The sequence below is a fragment of the Capronia coronata genome (assembly GCF_000585585.1).
Source record: "Capronia coronata CBS 617.96 chromosome Unknown acBCG-supercont1.5, whole genome shotgun sequence".
Taxonomy (NCBI): Eukaryota; Fungi; Ascomycota; class Eurotiomycetes; order Chaetothyriales; family Herpotrichiellaceae; genus Capronia; species Capronia coronata.
Window position 1 is genome coordinate 2732068 of NW_006912897.1, and position 22056 is coordinate 2754123.

The following is a 22056-nucleotide window of genomic DNA, read 5'->3' on the forward strand; positions in this document are numbered from 1 at the left end:
AGAGACACGAGCCTTGCGAAAAGACCATACATCTGCGTTTGACACACTTGACGGTCGTGATGCCTTTACGCACCACTCGTTCCGTGCTTCCCAAGGCTACAACTGATTGCAAGATATCTTTGCGCCGCTCTGGAAGAAGTATCTGCCAGGAAACGCTGCCCATATCGTCAAAGTTCCTGCAATTTGCTGCATTCTGGACAAGATTCATGCAAGGCCATTGTTGTGAGGTTATCCCCAGAGTATCATTGAGATGGTCTCCCATGTCTTGGGCTGCGCAGTCCAGATACCAGGCGTCGTTGTTGTTTCTTTATCGCCGTTGAGAAAGCTGGGAAGTCAAGGACGGGGCCAATTTTAGAATCTACAGCATGCCAACGACCGAAAATTGCGGTCGCTTGCATGCCTCTCAGTAGGCCTTGAATCTCCCGGGTGTGTATCGTCCCCTGCAGAGTTTTCCTGTCGAGGAGAGTTTCACCTTGTCGACACTCGTTCTAAGGCATACTTCTGAGATTTCGAAGGGAAGACGTCAAGCCGTCAAAAGCAATGTCGGGACAGTAACCTGATTTCGATCTCCGTGGCTGGTGTTCGGCTCCCAACATGACGAGTCTTTCCACTTAACCACAAGTTTTTGGCCATTTTCGGATGCAGGTGTATTTTCCATCGAACCCTTCGAAATCGTTCATACCCTCATGTTGCAAACTGCTACCCACCAGACTATCTAAATCTTCAATCTGAAACGAAAATTACAATCTCATCCACGCGCCATCAATTTTGTGATCGCTGCCCTAAGGTTCTCCGCATTCTCCACTTGTTATTCCCCAGGAATTGCGGTGCCAAGTGAACAAAAATGGAGTGTTTTGATTGGAGTATTCAATCCCTTCTCTTGTCGTGCAGTGCAGTCCAACGCCGAAAAATCAGAAGCATGTGTTCCTAATGTTGACACCATATCTTGAGGGGATGTCACTTTTTGAGACCCGCATCTAAGGTGATAAGTGACTTCCCAGTTGTCCATACACGACTAAAACATTACAGGCATTAATAGGCTTGTACCAGAGCTCACCGCACTGCCAATTCAGGCTCAAGATTCCCAGATCCGGGTCTCCTCATTTCAATGCGATGGATGAACGTGAGGCACTTGTAAGGGTAGGCAGAAGTGAGACAACGCATAGTAAGGACGAAGGCACACAGAGTCCGCTCCCGAGTCGTGTCTTGGGCGTTTGAGAACTGTGAAGATGACGAGGGCAAGTGCTGCTTGGGTCAACATTACGATGATACGCAATGGAGGCAATTTGGCGAATTTTCTACCTTGGCATATGTCCGAGTGCAAAAGAAATACTCATGGCTGAATAAATGTGCCTGTCCTCTCTTGTCCATCCCCCTGGTCGCAATGTCTCCAACAACGCTGTACGACCAGGGTTTTGCTGTGCGGCCACTCACTGCTGAGGTGTGAGCACCAGAGATGTTTTCGTCTCGACCAGGAATACGGTCATCGACCTCCATGTCACACGTACGCCGTGTCCAGCGAATGTAGATGGTGTCTGTTGTAGATATGTTGCTGGTCCTGCGAAGTGAGGTGTACCGAAGCGTCAACAATTTTCTTGGCCAATCAAGTCTGTCATGAAACCACTGCTGTCAACGAATGACTCGGCTTCGATAAGTCCCATGATAAGCCAAGACGTCCAAGAAAATCGATGTTGATAAGGAGGACATCACCATGCAAAACGCGAACTGGCAACCTACCAGAAGCATTGAGAAGGCTTTGGAGGTCTCTTGGAAGTTCTTGGGACGTTGCAACCGTGGATGGCCAAGCTCGTTGCCAATCCGTCTTATCAGGCCAAGCATGCTCATGAGACGTTGAATCCAGGCTGCGTGTTGCCTGAGTGATTGTTGCTCGAGTCGAGAGATCTCGATCAAGCCTTCGCATCCAGTCAAATCACCCAGCGATGTCTCATGACAGACGGTGCACACCAAGAATACTACGTCGTGAGCACTCTAGCAGCCTTGTCACTCGGTAAGAGTATACCTAGGTATCAAAATGTTGTCTCGATGAACATGGGGTCTATTCCCTCGAGACGTTATCCACCTGTGCTCGTCTATTTAAGCAGGCTCGGTGGTGACCTAGCTGGTTCTTTTCTCGCTCGTTTCTCCATCTTTCCTTGAAGTTTGCAACATGGATCCAAAGACCGCTGAGGAGTACAACCACGAGACGAAATACTTTGATGCCGACCAATCACCAGATGGCCGCCACTCCAGTACAGGAGATGCACTCGCAACCGACCATGGAGCTGATACCGACCTCCGTCGAAGCCTAAGCACTCGCCATCTTACCATGATTGCGTTAGGTTCCAGTATTGGAATGGGCTTATGGCTTGGTTCGGGGACATCGCTAATAAACGGTGGCCCGGCTGGCATCTTTCTCGGTTATCTTCTATCTGGCGCAATGATCTGGTCTGTGGCCCACTCCATTGGTGAAATGGCAGTCATGTATCCTCTTCCATCTGCATTCGTCCAGTGGACAGGGAAATTTGTTGACCCTGCTGCCGCTTTTGCTCTTGGCTGGGCTTACTGGTTCTCATTTTGCATCACCATCGCGAATGAACTTGCCGCTGCAAACACGATTCTGAGCTTCTGGACCGACGTTGTGCCAATTGCGGCCTGGATTACCATCTTCTGGGTGGTCATCATCCTGGTGAATGTCGGTGCTGTGACAGTTTTCGGCGAGGTCGAAGTGGTGTGCAGTACGATTAAGTTCAGCTGGATATTCGTTGTTATCATTTCCCTCATCGGTGAGTCGCTTTACACCCAAAGGCTTTCGTCCTAATTGACACACCTCAGTCGTCTCTGCCGGAGGAGGACCACACCAAGATGCGGTGGGTTTCCGCTACTGGAATGCCACCCCATTTACGCATGGATTTAAAGGCTTTTTGACTGTCATGCCTACTTGCATTTTTGCAATGGCAGGTTCCGAGAATTCTGGTCTTGTGGCCGCGGAGACCGCCAACCCACGCAAGTCAGTGCCTCGTGCAGTTGGTTCAATCTGGATTCGACTCTCCTTATTCTATCTACTTGGGTCTCTCATGGTCACCATAACGGTCTCTCCTTTCGACGAAGACCTCTTTGGTGGGGAAGGTACGAATGCTTCTCCGTTCGTCGTCGCCTATCGGAATGCTGGTATACCCGTCCTGGCACACATGATGAACGCCGTGATCCTTCTGTCGGTTATATCTTGCGGGTCGATTTCAGGATACGCAGGGGCACGCACCACCATGGGTTTAGCCTTCTTGGGTATGGCACCCAAACAACTCAAGACGGCCGATAAAACTGGACGACCATGGTATGGCCTGGTTCCTACTCTGGTACTGGGTGGTGGCCTTGCCTATCTCAATGTTGACCACTCCGGTGCCGAAGTCTTTGGATGGTTCTCCAACCTCACCTCCCTGTTTACTCTGTTTGGTTGGGGAATGATTTGTCTATGTCATCTTCGATTTCGTCGAGCTTGGGCATTACAAGGTCGCGACAAGGCTGATCTCCCATGGCGAAGCTGGACATACCCGTACACAGCATGGTTCGGATTGATAATGTGTATCGTCTTGATCATCGTCCAATTTTACCTGGCCATATGGCCTCTGGGAGGCCCATACGGAGATCCCGAGACCTTTTTTGCTAATTACGTCTCGGTCATTCTGATTTTGGTGTTGTATATCGGCGCCAAATGTTATTATCGTGGCCGACGCTGGGTCGATCTGAGCACAGTTGATCTGGACAATGGTCGGAGGTTCTACGTCGACGAAGCCGACAAAGAAAAGGGCGCGAAAAAGGGGTTCAAGGGGGTCGCACAAAAGGCCGTCGGAGCAATCTTCAATTAACTCAAGATTCAGAGGACTGTATTCAGGTGCCAAAAGGACACTGAAAGTCATTTCTGCCGAGGTCCAAGGACACTGACATTATAGGCGCTGTCAGATGACAACTTGACAAGGCTGACAGGCGCAGCCCCGTGCGCTCACCCCGTACAATAGTTACGCCCGATGGGATATCCGTTCGGTCAGGACGCTGTAATAGATAGTATGGAGGTTACAACATTCGCAAACGTTTGTGTTTTGATTCACTCCTCAGTCTTGGTGTTTTGCCCTTCAATGCATGGCTGGCAGAGCCGTCTGAAAAGAGGTGTTTCGTCGTTATAGCCGAAACGATAATCTCAGCGGCCTTAGTTTGACGTTTTCATTGATGGTCCATGCATCTTAGGGGCACTTTATCTCTCCGCTTTCAGCAGAAGGACAAGTTATCTGGGCCCCTGAGCCCATAGCGTCTCGACCTCCAAAATCTAGTTGATTTCAGATCCTCGATTTGATGGCCTTTGTTGGACTCGTCAATCTCGATGGCAATCTAGGCCAATCCCTGTCATTCCTCGCCACGCGTGGCTGCGCTGAGAAACTCCTGGACTGGGCGGACCGTCCCCCGTGCTTCGTTAAAGGATGCATATTCACGATGGTAGTTTGCATCCTAAACAAACTGACACCATTGTGAGTAGAGCACGAGCCACTATGAACACGCTCGTGCATTACTTGAATGATGCAAGATCAATCAAATCTTAGCCAACAGGTGACATTGTGATAGTAGGAAGCATGGCATTCCTGTTTTATCATGCAAAGGCTATAATATGGAGTTCTCCATTCCCATACAACGTTCTCAGACCGATCACTCCGGTTTCCACAATGTCGCCGTCTGAGAAATATTACTCACAAGCTGAGCGGGCTCATCAGCAGAAGTTATCTGGCCACGGAGACTGCGCCAACCGGCCGTGGCCAGCCCAACGATACCAATTCATCATCAACATATTCAACTACCTTGATGATTGTCTGGTCCTTTCCATCTATTGTCTCGCTAGACTTCTCCACTGCGTCGTACCGAGCTTCCTGCTCAGACATGCATCAAGCAGCTCCCGTGCTGAGAAGAGGAAGCAGACACAGAAAATCGCCTCGCTCGATGGGCTACGAGGCATTGCTTGCCTATTTGTCTTCCATGCGCACTATGCTTACTCTTTTCACAACTGGTACGAAGGAGTGGACATCGAGAATATGAAGACAAGGTTTATGTACCAGCCTTTTGTCTCACTTCTTTGGTCTGGAGTGGCTATGGTCGATATATTCTTCTTCATCTCCGGCTACGTCCTGGTTTCCAAATCAGTCAGGTTGATTAGGGAACAGAATGTGTCTCAGGCATTCTCGACGATCTCATCAGCAGTTTTTCGACGAGCCTTGCGATTATACCTACCTTCCATGGCAATCATTCTGATTTCGGCCATCTCCGCGCAGTTCGGCCTTTTCAACGCTGGGAACAAGTATTTCCTCCATGTTCATTATGATGCCGCCGGGCCATCTGAGCAACCCCCTCCGCGCCTCGGGTCGCTTGTGGCTCAACTATATGATGGCTTGAAAGACTGCTACCGTTTGACTGACAATACGATACCCTGGGGAAAGTTCAATTTCGCCTACGAGGAGGATTGGAACGCGCGACCTTCTGGCACCGTGTACGACAAGCATCTCTGGACAATACCGGTCGAATTCAAATGCAGCATGCTTATCTTCATGATCCTCATTGCCACTGCACGACTACGAGCAACGTGGAGGTTGAGCGTCCATACGCTATTCTTAGTGAACTGTCTCTTCACCGAGCGGTTTTCAGAGTTTCTCTTCATTGCCGGCATGATATTTTCCGAACTTGACGCGATCAGACAAGAGACCGAATCTATCAAGATTAGCGACACCACCATGACCCTTCTTCGGACCAATGCAGGCACTCTCCTCAAAAATGCCATCAACGTCACTCTCTTCATCTCTGGGCTGTTTTTGTTGTCGATGCCCCCATTAGGAGCGAATGAATGGCCACAGTACCATGCAGTGCTGGAATGGGTTCCAAAATATATCGTGGATAAAGACCGCTTTGCCCGAGCAATTGGCGCCATCATGGCAACTTGGCCTGCCTCGACCTCGACGCTCCTTGCACCACTCTTTACAAATTCAGTCTCACAATATCTTGGTCAGATCTCGTTTGCATTATACTTGGTTCACGGACCGGTAATCAAGTCGATATGGTATGCATTGCAACCAAAATTCGCCAGCATGATTACGCGAGCACAAATACCGGATATGCAGACCCATAATTTTACTTTGCTTTGCCTTCTGGGGTACATGGTCCTACTTCCCACGGTGATCTGCTGTGCAGATCTATTTTGGAGGACCATAGATCAGCGGTCAGTCACTTTCGCTCGGTGGGTGGAAGATAGAGCCAAAAGGCAAAGATAAGGATACGAGGAGATACCTCGCAGCTTGCCAACCACATAACATAGATTTGGACATCGCCTGCAAAAATATGCTCCAATTGTCTGTTCTCCTCAAATATTGTTGCGCTCTTAGTGTAAGCGCAGTACGACAAGCGCCATCATTGAGTCTTATTCCAGCCATCTGGACTGAGAATCTTATCAAAGTAGTTGAAACGTTTCTTTGTCTCTACCATCGGTCCTACGGAGAGTTTCAACTAATAAACAATATTGTAGGCCTTGCTATCATGTTAGGTTAAGCAGAGGTCTTTGGTTGACTTTAGGACGAGGAAACAGGCGTTAATCCTTCTAAGCTACTTGCATGAGCGTACCTGTATCGAGAAAAGACGGGGAAATGAAGACAGAGTTGGACACGGCAATGTTGTGCGGGTGGTAGGAAAGGTTGCTCACCCTAAGGTATTCGTCGAAAATTAGTACATGGTACAACCGACAAGCTGCCAAAAAGTCGACATCAATGTATCTCTTCTTGGACTGCCAAGTGATCAACTCTACGTACATCTTATGTTCGACTTTCAATAGAGCTAGATTAGCTTGACAGATGAAGATTCCACGACAAGCGCCTGACCTTTCGACAGGACTATATCATACGCCAACAATATTTTTCGAACCGTGGAGTCCTGTGGGTAACGGTAGGCAGAACTGACATTGCCCTCAAGCACTGTACGGCGTCAACATGTTCAGACACTCCCGATATAGTCGGCACCTTTGCCGCTCTGAATAGTAGTGTAGTAACAAACTTGTCGGTTCGTCGAAATAACTACCTACCTAAGCTAGGGGAATAACGGAAAAGGTTACCGAGAGTCGGAAGATGTCACGCTGTAGTTTTATTTGCCGACGATCATGCCGTTGCAGGGATACCGAGGATGATTTTTGCAAGGTACCTACATGAAGGAACCGCCCAAGGTCTTCTAGTGGAGCAAGCAAAGAGTGGTTCTGGCCGTTTGTATGTGTAATTGCGGGGTCATTATACGAACGTGCCCCATACAGGTGTAGGTTCCCCAGAGAACCTTTCTTCATTTTGCGGGGAAAGTTGAGGGGCTCATCATGCCGGTTTGGCAATATGCTCCGGCAGATATGGGAACATAGACACTCACAAGTCAGTGAACGAGGGATATAAAGGATGGATACCGCTTCAATGCTGCTAGGTCTGTCGAGTCCTCCATAGGGATTTTATCGGGCTCGAAACCATCATGAAAACTCACGCTTTCCTATCCGTCGGTGTCTTCGTTACACAACTGGTTCTTGCAGCCACGCAATGCGTCCCTCAATCCTTTAAGGACTTGAGTCTCCCTGGCGGCCAGATTTTGACAGTCGAAGCAGAAGTCCTGACCAACCTGTCCGCCAATGTTCTTATGCCCACAAATTACTACCCAAGGAATATCACGGGGCTTGATGTCTGCCAAGTTCTCGTTCAATATACCCATCCTGGACAAAATGATACCCTTAACGTCAATATCTGGTTGCCTCTGGAAAACTGGAATGGCCGATATATGGCTACTGGCGGCGGAGGCTTCGCAGCGGGCTCGGGAATCACCCAGTTGTATATTCCAGCGTCACTGGGTTACGTTACCAGCTTCACGGATGGCGGTCATAACATTTCAACTGGAGGAACTGCGCCGTGGGCTCTGGTCAGCCCTGGAAATGTTAACTGGGTCCTTCTGAATGACTTTGCCAGAATCGCCTACAACGACATGGCCACTATTTCGAAGTCTGCGGCGGCGCTTTTCTATGGCTCACCTCCCAAGTACTCCTACTGGAGCGGGTGTTCAACAGGCGGTCGGCAGGGCCACCAGATGGCCCAGAGCTATCCGACACAGTTTGACGGTATTTTAGCCACATCATCGGCATTCAACTGGGCCCACTTCCTGGTAATGGAGTACTGGCCCACGTTTGTGATGAACTCGTTGAGTAGGTTGTTTATTTTTGTTTCTTTGAAAATTTGCTAAAGTCATGCAGATATCCATCCAACACCCTGCGAACTGGCCACTCTGGTCGAACTGGCGACTACCGCCTGCGACGGACTCGATGGTGTGATCGATGGAATCATCGCGAATCCTGGGTTGTGTTTCTTCGACGCTCAGACCGTGGTCAATCAAACATTCAATTGTTCAGATACTGGAGAGGAAATGCAGATCTCGCAAGGCGCTGCAACAGTCATAGAGGCTCTCTGGACTGGTCCAAGGACTGTTGACGGCAAATTTCAGTGGTTTGGCTTAAACAAGGACGCCAGCTATGCAGGTATTTCTAACGTCACCTGTAATGACAACGGCACCTGCGAAGCGAGTCCCTTTACCATCGCCATGGATTGGATTCAGCGGTTCGTCCTTAAGAACACCACAATCAATCTTCTCGACCTCTCACATAGCGACTGGGACACCATTTTTCGAGCCTCGGTCGATCAGTACGAATCCGTCATTAGTGCTAACAACCCCGATCTTACCGACTTTCGCAACCATGGTGGGAAGATGATTACCTATCATGGTCTTGCCGACCAATTGATTCCACCAAATGGCACCTATAACTACTACGAGCGTGTTTTGCAGCAAGACCCAAATGCGGCAGACTTTTATCGTTTCTTCCCAGTCCCGGGTCTTGCTCACTGTGGTGGAGGACCGGGGTGGTATCCTGGTGATGCAATGGAGGCTCTAGTAGCCTGGACGGAGAAGGGCATTGTCCCGGATACTCTTCTGGCCAGAACCACCCCTACTGCTGAGACTCCGGCACGCACTATCCAGCTTTGCGCTTATCCCAAAGTTTTGAGGTATGTGGGTGGAGATATCAACATTGTATCATCGTTCACGTGTGAGTAAGTGGATAGGAATATGGGAACGCCAGGGGCAGCTCCATTTCTATGAGATAATCAAACAGAGATCCTATGGAAGTTATATCACAATTACAATTACACCTGCAAATAGAACTAATCCTATTATGGGTTAAAGTAGAACTGATCAACCAGTGCCCCAGGCATTGCACAAGTTGGCACTAAAACAGTGGCTTCACAATGGATACAAGACGTGTGGGTACTGGGCCCGACTTGAAAGCGGAGGTCAACTCGTGCTTTTCTGGACACGGCAGTTTGAAGGGCCTGAAGCATCTCAACCACAACTTCGAGCCAATGGTGGCGGGTTATGGGTATTTTGATCGATTAACCACTGATATACCCCGGATACTTATCCCTAGATTTGCGAGACTACCTTCGCGCTCCACCTTTGCCGCCCATATGGTCGACCACTCCTGGACGGCCGCTAATGTTCATAACACTAGTCTTCTTGTGGTGTTCTCAGCCTGGCAAACGTGCTTCCCTCCGACTGAATGGTTTCCTCTGGAGTGAACTATAAGATGGTGGCAAGAGTGTGTGAACATCTTCTCAAGCTTGGAATCCCCTGCATCCATGATATGTTAATTTTATATTATATCAATGCGCACTCTAGACACAAGTTGTTCAGTCATAATGTATACTACTCTTGTCTTCTCTCCACTTTCTTTGGATTCTTGCAGAGTTACATAGTAGTGATGGTGGAGGATTGAATGACACAACTTGGTATATAACTGGCACCGAAGGCGGTGATGGTTCAGACCATCAGAGCATGATATATCGACACAAAGCATACTGTCGTTCATCCATGGGTGGAGTACATATTCTCATACATTCGCTGCTCAACCACAATCAGCCGAATTGCTGTACAGATGCTACCGAGTCGGGATGTCTCACTAAATACACAACCATACAATCACACCCATTTAAGCACTGCCTTGATGGTCTTCCCAGCTTTAACATCTTCAAATGCTTTTTCGTAATCTTTGATGTCGTAGGTAGTGATCATCTCCTCGAGGGGAAATCTACCCTGGTCATGCTGCTCGATTAGGTATGGGAGCATCTGGTGAGCTCATTAGTAATGGCCAGCCTCCACTAGCATTCTCGCGACACTTACCTCCTTTGCAACGCTGTCTCCTTCGCAGCTTCCAACATAGGCTCGCCCCATGATCAAATGCTGGAAGACATCGACACCTGCTCGCCTTCCCGGTGTTGGAGCGCCAACAGTGGCAGCCTTTCCTCGCGTACCGAGGCTGTCAATCATGCTTTCGATAACCTTGGGTACACCAGAGGCATCAAGTGCAAACTTCGCGCCGTTAGGAGGACATAGCTCTCGAATCTTCTCAACAGCGTTTTCCTTCGTGCTATTGATAGCATGTGTTGCACCAAGCTTCAGAGCCAGGTGTAAATGTGTATCCTGCACATCTACCGCGATAATGGGGTTCGCGCCCCTGATCTTCCCTGCCATGATGCCACTGAGACCGACGGCACCTACGCCAAAGACAACAAGGCTGGATCCTGAAGTCACATCAAGACTGTTGAAGACAGCACCAGCTCCCGTCTGCAATCCACATCCCAAAGGTGCAAAGAGTTCCAAGGGTGTGCTTTGCGGAACCTTGACCACACTCCGACTGCTCACCACGGCCTGTCTAGCAAAAGAGCTTTGGCCAAAGAAATTTGAGTGTACGTGCTCGCCCGTTTTCAGAGATACAGGAGTGCTGTTGTCCAGACGTTTGCCACCAAAGTTCAGGGGAACCATGAGATGGCAATAAGCCGGATGTCCGGAATTGCACTCGACGCATTTCCCGCAAGTGTTGTAGCTCAGTAGGACTTTATCACCTGCAGCGAGTCCTTGGACATTTTCACCTACTTCTTTCACGATCCCACCACCTGAGAAGACAGTTAGTCTTATTAAGCTCATATAGTGGGTGGGCGCTTGAGAGAATTTTGATGCCACACACTTACCCTCATGTCCTAAGACGTTTGGCGCTGCAGCAGGCAATGTGCCATCCATGCAAGAAATGTCGGTATGACAGATACCCGTAGCATGGATCTCAACCAATACCTCGTCGCTTCTTATGGCATCGAGCTGTACAGACTCAAGGACCAAAGGCCCATTGATCTCATGCTGGACTAGTGCCTCTGTTGTTCTTGTCGTAGTCATATTTCGGAGGCCTGCGGCTTGTGTATGAAAGCTGGATGATTGTTTGTTTGCTGGCGGTCCGATTATGTTGAACGATGGGCGGATTTTCTTTGCAGCGCTGTGACTAGGCCATGCCCAACTTTGTAGAGCTCTACCTTGGAGTCTCCTATTGCAGGCGTATATAGTGTTGAAGATAGAAAACGCCCGAAGCCCGAGTCGGGGGCGGATCAACGGAAACTGATGCACATGCATAGAGGGAGCATGAAGAGGTAAATCGCACTGTTGCTGTACGTTGTGCACAGGCGTCTGGCCATCACTCCATCATTATATATTATCTCTGCTGTGGATACGCTTTTGAAGTGGCCTGACCTTGAAATTGCTCCGCCAACTATCGCAGAATTGTCTTACCACTCACTATCTACGGTCTAGGCCCGCCACTGCGTCACCGAGATAGACAGGCTCGGACCAGACCAAAAATACCTTCCCCGGGCCGTTCCAATTATCAACATCTCCGTGACCTCGCGTGGATAACTTGGACAACTCTTTTGCTCTGTCCTGTCTCACGACTCCCCGCCGCTTGAATGCTCAACCCTGCTAAACTCATTGGGCGTGTTTGTCCCGTGGGAAACAAACGGTTGACAATTTAAGCGAGCGACCAATCAAATCGTCTGCATACGAATTACATTTGCTGTCCCAGGCGAAACAAGGCTTTTCCCCTCCATGTCGTTAGTTTCGACCCTCGCAACCGCAGGCGCCGGTGGATGCGAGCCTCACGGTCGAAGATGATATTGCGAGGCTCTCACGCCGGTGCCTGCATGCGATGTCGTAAGAACCGGCGTAGGTGCGACGCCACTCTGCCGCGCTGCCGCAATTGTGAGAAGGCCAATGCCGTCAACTGCCTATACTACGATCACATCCTGACCCCAGAGGCCTCGCGAAGGTGCGTACAATGTCGATACAACATGCTGGACCCGCTGACAGCGTAACAGCCACCTCGTCTCACTGGTTTCCAAACTGCGCTCGTGGAGGTCTCGCAGAGAACAAACCTCTCCCGTTCAGATCTCGCGCCGTCGAAAGCCCGCACCGGCACCATCTCAAATCGTCGCCTACAACATCCTATACTCTTCGGACCCTATGCGCCGATTGCTGCAAACATAGCAGTGTCTGTTCTCCAGCACCATGGTCGCGCAGGCGCGAGCAGTGATCATCTTCTGCGAGAGACGCTCCTCCCATCGCCTGTGACCTCTACAATGCATGACTTTCTCATTCGGACCTATCTGTCAACACTCTATACCATCTTGAGGGAAGACAATATATCGAACTTTGAAGAGTGGACGAACGGTTCAATGGGGACAACGAGTGAAGCCTTCACACGGAACATTATATTTTCCATAGCCTGCTACTGCGTGCCTGGACCTCACGAAGCAAACACCTACCTTCCATTGGCCGAGGCCTGTCACCACGCTGCGTCGAGGGAAACCGAGCATGCAACGGCAGAACCCAACATGGCCGCCCTACGGAACATTGCGCTCCTAGCGCTGCATAGTCTGTTTGCGCCACACCTCGGAATTGTACAAAGCTGGTTGGCATTGCGGCCAGGATGTGCATTGACTTAGGCCTGTCAACCCGTGGCTGAAGGAACAGACTGTCCGTTCTTTCGGTTGTTAGTTAAGATTAGATTGCCGGCATTTTTTGCACACGGTCCAATCTTTTGGTTTTGACCGTCCGTTCTTTTGTTGAGGACCACTTAGTTCAACACGCCACTCTCTACAATTTATCGAACGACCGAGGCGCTTCGTTTGCACCCACTCCCAATGTCATCCGAGTCGTGGGCATGATGTTTTCGCCCGATGAAGTCGCCGCCGAAATTTTGGAGGTGGTGTCACGTGACCAAAAAATCTCCGCACGCCGATTTGGAGATGAGATGTTTGAGGATCCCAGGGATCCCGGATGAGTCATCAGGCCCGGCTCCGAAAGTCATTTCGAGTCGCGACCATTTCAGCTCGCGTACCGCGTCGCGCGATAGAATGCCCATTTCCCGTTCGTTTTCCATTCATTGCAGTTCATTGTAGTTCAATTCCAGTTCATTACAGTTTAATTGCAGTCCATTGCAGTCCATTGCAGTCCATTGCAGTTGTATTCCAGTCCATTATAGTTCAGGGCAGTGTAGTGTATTACAGTTTCGTCCACCATGCCCCATTTCGAGTGCCATTTCGAGCATTGGCCCGAATACCGAGTGATATTTTGCAAGACATGTCGGTTTTGTCCCGTGCCCAGTCAAATCACCCGTCATTTACGAGATCATCACGGCCATGTCAGTGCCGCCATTCAACGGCAAATTGTCGAGGCCGTCCAACAGATTCCCGATTTGGCCCAGCAGCCCGGCCAGGTTCGATACCCGGACCCGGATACACCACCCATCCCCGAGTTAGGAGTCATCGAAAACGCGTTCCGATGTACAGCGCCCCGAAATAATGCCACCGAGGGTGGGTGTGGGTATATGTGTTTGAACATTAAGAGCATGCAGCGTCATTGTAAAGAACAACACGGTTGGATTAACGTTCAGAAAAGAGGTCGTATGGGTCGAGGCGGTCGCGATACGCGACAGCCGCAGACGCCCAATCGCATTTGGGTGGACGGGTGTTTTGGACAACAGTTTTTTCGGGTCGACAAATGGAAGAAGATTTTCCCCGTGGCGGCGCCCGAGTCCGCCCGCGTGACGGTGGATGAGATTGTGCAACGGGCGGAACGACAATTGGCGGCGCAACAAAAAGCCATTGAAGAATTTCGACAACATGAAGTGATGGGTCATCAGGAAAATCGATATGAAGTGAATGGATGGTTGGAACGAGCCGGTTGGGCATCCCATTTAGCCCGATACACCCGGGATGAGTTGGAGCATTTTGTCGCCATTCCACGAAGGAAGGAGGAGGTGACCGAAGAGGTGACCGAAGAGAGTGAGAATGAGGATGACACCCAGGTCGACCGGTCATCATCATCATCAACAAAATCATCAGCATTCCCCCGCGTGGAGGTCGAATTATGGCGAGCATGTCAAAGCACGATCCGGGTCATTCAGGCCGCGCAAAAATCCAGTCATCCCGACGTGGTGGGATTGGCCGCGTTACAATACGTCAATCGTCGCGAGACGGGTCAAAAGAACAGCGAGAAGCCATTTTACGGTCGCCAGATGGGCAAGACCATCCGCAAGTACAGCCAACATTGGGTTCGCATATTGTGTTACGTGTGGCGGACCCACGACGACGTCGAACCCCCACCGCCGTACAAATTGACCGACCGACAGCGACGATGTTTCCAGGCATTGCAGGAGAGTGTGCAGTCACCCGTCCCGACGACCGATCGACGCACCCCGGCGGACCTCCAGACATTATAACATGGCGAATCGCGTGGTGTTTCGGCCGGCCGCCCTCCGTTAGAATCTGGAGAAACGCGTGTTGTTTCCACGGATTAATGGTTCTTCCGCTCACACGTGACATTTCCTCCCATCAAAACATACATGTGTTTCATTGGTCCGAATTCGAGCTATGGGGATTAGATCTACGCCGCCGTAGGAAGGTCCGTCCTTCACCGTAGTGGCGGTAGTATATCGAGGTGGAGGCACGTCGAGGTGGAAGCATGTCGAAGTGACGAAGGTCGAAGTGACGAAGGTTAAGGTGACGAAGGTCGAGGTAACGAAGGTCGAAGTAATAAAGTCTATATTTTAGTATACTATTATGCCGAAATAATATTGAGGATAAACGTCTGTTAGGATTCATGCAGGAGCAGGCCGGGCATGACATCCAACCAGGAGCAGTAGCCAGAAAGGGCAGGATTGCCGAATGGGCACGTGAAAGCCTTGCAAGGTAAGGCTGGGTCACGTGACAACTTTGCTCTGTGCTCTGTGTTGCTCTGCTGAGCAGAGCAACAGAGCACAGCAGAGCACTACGAGTCTCATATGTCTATATAGTCTTCCATCTTTCCATAGCAGTTCATAGTCTCTCGTAGTCAACTTCGTTCACAAACTAGACGTTACCATCGCGTTAATAGTTTTCGTTCTGACTTACCCTTGTGCCCTGGAATACCGTCCTCCTGCCTTCCCACTTATCAGGAAATCCTGATCGATATCGTGACCCTGAGGAACGATTCGTGACACTTTGACTACCTCTGATTGGAAGATAGGAACAGGGAAGTATGTCCAGCTCTCGCCCCAAGTCGCCAGCCGGATCGGTTCGATCCACCAACCCTAACACAGGAATGTCTCCAACAGGACAAGGCAAAGAGGAAGTCAAGGTTGATTACTTCTATGGGGACAAGGCTAAGCTCAAGATGTTTCTGGTGCAACTCAAGGCCATCTTCAAGCTTTACCCAGCCAAGTATCCAAACCCCTCAAGCCAAGTCTTGTTTGCGGCATTGAACCTGAAAGGTGCAGCGTTCGCATGGTTCGAACCAACCATGACGGACTATCTGGAAGCCAATGAGTCATCTAGTTTGGACCAGGAGACTCGAATGATCTTCCACAGCTTTGCCAATTTTGAAATCAAGATCAAACAAGTCTTTGGGGTCGCCGATGAAGAGGCAACGGCAGAAAGAATGCTCCACGATGTTAAGCAACGAGGATCTACCGCTCAATACTACGCCCTCTTCAAGCAACTTGCCAAAAGAGTCTCATGGAACGAGGATGCGCTGGCCGCAGCCTATTACAGAGGACTTAGCGACCAGGTTAAAGACAGAATGGATGAGGTTCCAGACACCTATAAAGATATGGTTGACAAGTCTATTGAGATCGACAACCGACTGTACGAGCGACGAATGGAAAAGAAGGGATGGTTCGGGAAACCCTATATGGGGGGAAGCGGAAGAGGCCGCACGAACTATTCATATGGGGATCCCATGGATCTGGATGCCATGGAACGAGGTCGGTCCTCACGGCCAAAAGGACAACGTTTCGGGGGATTCAGATCTAACGGGAACAAAGAGAGAGAAAAGCGCAAGAAGGAAAACCTGTGCTATAATTGTGGTAAATCCGGCCACAGGGCAAAGGAATGTCACGCCAAGGCCCAACAACTGCATATGATGGATGATTCAGCCGGTATAGAAGCGAAAAAGGCCGACACTTCTATGAAAGAGAAAGACAGAGCAACGAAAGCGGAACCAACGTACGGCAACATGCGTGAAAAACTCGCAAAACTAGGAATATCAGTTCCAGAAGAAAATGCTAGCACCGCTATGCTCACAGCACAGAAGGATCAACCCAAGGCCCACCAGGCCAAGGAAGAAGATCAAAAAAACCCACGTGACAGGGATGACGACGCTACAGACAAGGCTGTAGGTGATATTCGTCAGGAAGCCATCGAGCACGCTAAACTCTCTTGGACGGCATGCCATGATGATCAATGCTCCACTCACTGTTCCGATAAGGAAATTAGTGGATGGTTCCCTCAACGGAGAAAAAGCAAATCAAAGAAGTCATGGAAGCCGATCTGGGAAGAGGAGACAGAGTCACTTTCAGTATTAGAAGATGAATGGGTTCAGGTGGAAGAGATTGGACCTATTTGGTGCCCAACGCAAGATGTGTCTGACGAGAAGATGAAGATCACCGAAGAGAAAGACGAATGGGTAAGGATCGAAACACGTTACCATCAATTCACGGCATGCAACCCTCGATACCATGATGGCGAAGGAAATTGCGGAATGAGTCATCGGGTGTACGCTCCGGAAGACCCACCAAAGCCGTACGCGATGCCACTGGTATTGGAGAAATGCACAAACAGCGAGTGTCGGTACAGGGGGATAAAACATACCCACGACGTTAACAGAGACGAACCTTGCACATACCCATTCGGGAGGAGATCGAGAATCTCAGAAGAGACGCGGCACTGGGACCGGAAAGACACAATTGAACACGAGAAAATTGTAACGGAAACGCCAACTTCGATTATATTTGAAACGGAAAATTGGGTTGAAGAATGGACACCATCAGGGGAACATATGATACCTCACTACCGATACGCCCCGATGGAGCCAGACAAGGAAACGAATCTGGTCACTGCGAGTATGTGTGAAAAGGAGGAATGCCCTGACGCGGGGGAACCTCACTCTCACGATGTTCGAGGAAGAAACAAGATACTCCACCCATTCCGGGAATTCTACGAAAAAGAAGAATGGCAGTACGTGGAACAGCTTGATGTGATGGAGGATGGTGAACCTGAAGAACGAAAATTCATTGTCATCCGAACAACAAGAGCAGAACTCGTGATCGTCACGAATTATTGGCAAACGGTTTGGTGCAAGCGACCAGAATGCCCCTGCGAAGCGCAACACCAAATCAAAACCTTGGACGCAGAACAACCACCGAGAAATTCGATTGAGGTAATCAATATGCCGATATGCCGAGATCAGAACTGCAGGTATCGAGAAAAGATACACATCCACAAAGACAACCCAGAAAGAACATTACTGGATATGGAGATACCACCCGGAGTTCTCAGGAACGTATGGGGAGTAACTCTCAACATGATGATTGACGACAAAATCCAGGTAAGCCTTATTGTGGATGGAAGAGCAAAGGATGATTATGCTTTTGGGGAGTTTGAATGCACAGATGTATGTTGTACGGCATACTGGCAAGAACATTTACACTACTACAACATAGACCCAGAATACCCCACATGGTCTATTCGGGCAGAAGAATACCAACGGATGATCGACAAAGGGTGGAAATGCACGGACCAGGAATGCGGATTCAAGGAAACCAACCACGTACATTTTCCAAAAAAACGACGAGGAGGAGGTTGTATGAGGCGCGACTATCCTCCCGAAGAGCCTCAGGATCTATCAGTACTCGGGACTTCTCGTGGAGCCCACATGGCCCTCACGGCTTGGCTCGACGAAAATGAAGTTAGGGTAATGATAGATAGCGGAGCAAATAGGAGTTATGTGTCACTCCAAGCGGCTGAAAGAATCAAAGAAAAACAAAAAGACAAAGACAGGCCTTACCCACTGAACATGGCAGATGGGTCTCCCGTGGAGCACGACGGGGGGTGGATTCGAAGAGAAATACGACAGGCAACGATGAGAATCGCGGACCACGAGGAAAGAGTCACGCTCGACATAGCTCCAATCAAGTATGATGTGATACTTGGGATGGACTGGCTTCAAAAAAGAAACCCAGTAATAGACTGGAGGACAAGGACACTCGTATTTCCAAAATGCAGTGGAAATCAAGAGGGAGAACGATCAACTCCAAAGGTACACCAAATGGCGAGGGCCATCTGGGTGCGACCGCAAGGAAGAATGCTAGCAGGCACGGACCAAACTCTTCCTTCGGAATATCAAGATTACGAGGACCTTATGAAAGAAAGGGAAGGCGAAGCAGCTTTGCCCCAACACAAACCATGGGATCATGAGATAGTATTCGAGGAAGGTAAGAAACCCACACACTACGGAGGGCTAATACCGTTGTCCAAGCGAGAAGAGGACTTCCTCAAGGAATACATCGAAAAGCATATGGAAAAGAAGTTTATACGACCATCAAAGTCACCAATCGCACATGGAGTACTTTTTGCGCCAAAAAAGGATGGAAGCCTACGACCATGTATCGATTACCGAAAACTCAACGATATCACCATCAAAAATCGATATCCGTTGCCAAGGATTGATGAACTTCAGGACCGGTTGTTAGGAGCCGTATGGTTCACAGCAATCGATGTTAGGGACGCCTACTATCGAGTGCGAATGAAGGAAGGTGAAGAATGGAAGACCGCCTTTCGAACCAGATGGGGGCTATATGAGTACTTGGTCATGCCCTTCGGACTAACAAATGCACCAGCAACGTTTCAGGAACTCATCAACAACACGTTGCGAGAATACCTAGACGACTTTGTTGTCGCCTACTTGGATGATGTGCTCATCTTCTCGAAGACGTACGAAGAACACGTACAACACGTCAGGAAAGTACTTCAGAAATTGAAGGAAGCAGACTTACCGATCAAACTGAGCAAATGTGAATTTCACAAACACTCAATTAAGTTCCTAGGACATATTGTGTCCACGGAAGGGGTACAGCCAGATCCAGACAAAGTCAAATCAATACTGGAATGGCCAGAACCCAAGACAGTCAAGGAGGTCCAGGCCTTCTTAGGGCTGATCAACTATTATCGGAAATGCATTGGAGGATTTTCGGGCCTCGCAACGCCGCTTACAAACCTGACGAAGAAAGACACACCCTTCGCATTCACCAGGGAATGCAAGGAAGCCTTCAGGAAATTGAAGGAAAAGATGGTCTCAGCGCCTGTAAGAGCCATCTGGGATCCAGAAAAAGAAGGTATTCTGGAAACCGACGCCTCAGATTTCGCCATCGGAGCAACATTGAACCAAAAAGGGAACGATGGGAAGACACGAGTCATTGCGTTCTATTCAAGAAAAATGACTGGACCAGAGCTCAACTACGACATTCACGATAAGGAACTACTAGCAATAGTAGAAGCCTTAAAAGAATGGAGGGTGTATTTGGAAGGCACGAAGTACCCGGTACAAATATACACCGACCACAAGAACTTGATCTACTGGACTACGACAAAGGAATTGAACCGACGGCAAGTCAGGTGGGCAGAAACACTCGCTTCTTACAATTTTCGAATTACCCATGTTAGAGGAAACGAAAATGGAAGAGCGGATGCTCTCAGCAGAAGAACCGACTATGCTGAAGGAACAAAACCAGAACCAGCTGCACTTTTAAGACAAGAAGACGGATATCTTACATATCATGCCCCGCGAAAACAAAACCTTTCGGCTATGGATATGGAGCTATCAACAGAACAAAGACAGCAGGTGATCAAGGAAAGACACGATGATCGAACAGCAGGCCACCCAGGGATTAACAAGACTATTGAGCTAATTACACGGGATTTCACTTGGCCGGGGTTACGAAAAGAAGTCACGAGCTACATACAGAAGTGTGATACCTGTATAAAAACAAAACACGCTAGGCACAAACCATATGGGATGCTACAGGCATTACCATCGCCAGGGGAATCATGGTCAACTATTACCATGGACTGGATCACCAAGCTTCCGAAATCAAAGGAGCCCCTCACGGGCATATCCTATGATAGCATATTGGTAATACAGGACAAGCTCACAAAGTACGCCTATTTGGTACCATACCTGGAATCATCGAATGCAGAAGACCTAGCATACACAATCAACAAAACAATATTTGCACAGCATGGAACACCAGAACAAATTATATCGGACAGAGACAAGCTCTTCAAATCACAGTTCTGGCAATCACTCATTGACCAACTCGGAATCAAATATAAATTATCAACAGCATATCACCCACAAACCGATGGACAAACAGAAAGAACAAACCAAACAGTGGAACAATACTTACGATGTTACTTGAACTACGAACAAAACAACTGGGTCACTCTTTTGCCTATGGCTCAGTTCGCTTTCAACAACAACGCGTCGGTCACAGGGATATCACCGTTCTACGCAAATTACGGGAAACACCCAAGAATTGATAGAGAACCAAAGGGAATCAAACCTATTGCAGAAAAAGCACAAATCTCAGTTTCAAAACTACAGGAGCTACACCAAATCCTTAGCAAAGAACTGGATTTTATATCAGAAAGAATGACACAATTTGCAAATAGGAAAAGATCTGAGGGACCAGATCTCGAGGAGGGAGAGATGGTCTACCTTCACAGAAAAAATATCAAAACAAAAAGACCAAGCGACAAACTGGATTACACCAAGCTTGGGCCCTACAGAATTAAGAAAAAACTGGGACCAGTGACGTTTGAACTGGAATTACCCAAAGGAATGAGGATACACCCAGTGTTTCATATTTCATTATTGGAACCATCACACACAAACGCCAGACCAGGACCTGTGGAAATCGATGAGGAAACACAAGAACCCAGATACGAGGTTGAGCAGATCCTTGACTGTCAACCTATCGACGGAAGACCGCACTACCTAGTCAAATGGTTAGGATATGATGATACAGAAAACACATGGGAACCAAGGGAACATCTTACCCAGAGGATGATTGACCGGTATCACCAAAACCATCCACCAGGGCGGAGAGAGATGGGTCATCCCAAGAAAAGAGATCGTTGTTCATCACGGCGAATTCAGGCAAAGGACCGGCTGAATCTGATGGCAGATCACTTAGCTCTCCGAGCAGGCGAGCCTCCTGATCCACCATGCGACTTTGTCGCTCGGTCACCTTTTCGAGCTGGTTTTCAATGGACACTTGGCGCTGCTGGGCAGCAATGATCTGACGAGCAAGATCTGCAAGGCGCTCACGCTCCTCACGGTGTTTGCGTTGCAGTTCGCTCTTGCGTGCCTCAAGTTGCTCGAACTCGGCATCGGAGAATGTGCCACCACAGGAGATGTTTTTTCGCATACAGCACGAACAGCGGGCGTAGCCTTTACGCACCACGCAGAGTGAGTTGGAGGCTTCGCACTGGGGGCAGGGAGCCATGGCGGGAATACCAATTCGCTGAATGCGGTCGGCAAGACGTTTGCGCTGCTCAGCCTTGGACAATGGAGGTGACGATTTGGAGACACGGCCTGAAGACATGGTTAGCCATGAAAAATAAAGAAGACAAGGAAATCGACGGGGCAGACTTACTTATGTACGTCGAGGTCGCCGTGTGGCCTAAGAGGGGGGAAAGTGTTAGGATTCATGCAGGAGCAGGCCGGGCATGACATCCAACCAGGAGCAGTAGCCAGAAAGGGCAGGATTGCCGA

General features: G+C 49.1%; 6 protein-coding genes across 6 annotated transcripts; 5 read left to right on the top strand and 1 right to left on the bottom strand.

The window, feature by feature from the left end:
• Nucleotides 1-2167: 2167 nt before the first annotated feature.
• A1O1_06665 (uncharacterized protein) lies at nt 2168-3863 on the top strand (the record flags this gene model as incomplete). The annotated part of the gene is made up of 2 exons (XM_007727543.1): nt 2168-2783; nt 2833-3863. The coding sequence occupies 2 exons, from the start codon at nt 2168-2170 to the stop codon at nt 3861-3863; spliced, it is 1647 nt and encodes a 548-aa protein (XP_007725733.1).
• An 846-nt stretch (nt 3864-4709) lies between these two features.
• On the top strand, nt 4710-6299 carry A1O1_06666 (uncharacterized protein; the record flags this gene model as incomplete). The annotated part of the gene is made up of 1 exon (XM_007727544.1): nt 4710-6299. The coding sequence occupies one exon, from the start codon at nt 4710-4712 to the stop codon at nt 6297-6299; it is 1590 nt and encodes a 529-aa protein (XP_007725734.1).
• A 1225-nt stretch (nt 6300-7524) lies between these two features.
• Nucleotides 7525-9144, top strand: A1O1_06667 (uncharacterized protein; the record flags this gene model as incomplete). Its single annotated transcript, XM_007727545.1, has 2 exons — nt 7525-8242; nt 8291-9144. The coding sequence occupies 2 exons, from the start codon at nt 7525-7527 to the stop codon at nt 9142-9144; spliced, it is 1572 nt and encodes a 523-aa protein (XP_007725735.1).
• Nucleotides 9145-10065: 921 nt separating this feature from the next.
• Nucleotides 10066-11313, bottom strand: A1O1_06668 (uncharacterized protein; the record flags this gene model as incomplete). Its single annotated transcript, XM_007727546.1, has 3 exons — nt 10066-10212; nt 10267-11039; nt 11115-11313. 3 exons carry the CDS (start codon nt 11311-11313, stop codon nt 10066-10068), a joined length of 1119 nt encoding a protein of 372 aa, XP_007725736.1.
• Nucleotides 11314-13483: 2170 nt separating this feature from the next.
• On the top strand, nt 13484-14686 carry A1O1_06669 (uncharacterized protein; the record flags this gene model as incomplete). Its single annotated transcript, XM_007727547.1, has 1 exon — nt 13484-14686. The coding sequence occupies one exon, from the start codon at nt 13484-13486 to the stop codon at nt 14684-14686; it is 1203 nt and encodes a 400-aa protein (XP_007725737.1).
• Nucleotides 14687-15546: 860 nt separating this feature from the next.
• On the top strand, nt 15547-17995 carry A1O1_06670 (uncharacterized protein; the record flags this gene model as incomplete). Its single annotated transcript, XM_007727548.1, has 2 exons — nt 15547-17895; nt 17945-17995. The coding sequence occupies 2 exons, from the start codon at nt 15547-15549 to the stop codon at nt 17993-17995; spliced, it is 2400 nt and encodes a 799-aa protein (XP_007725738.1).
• Nucleotides 17996-22056: the final 4061 nt, after the last annotated feature.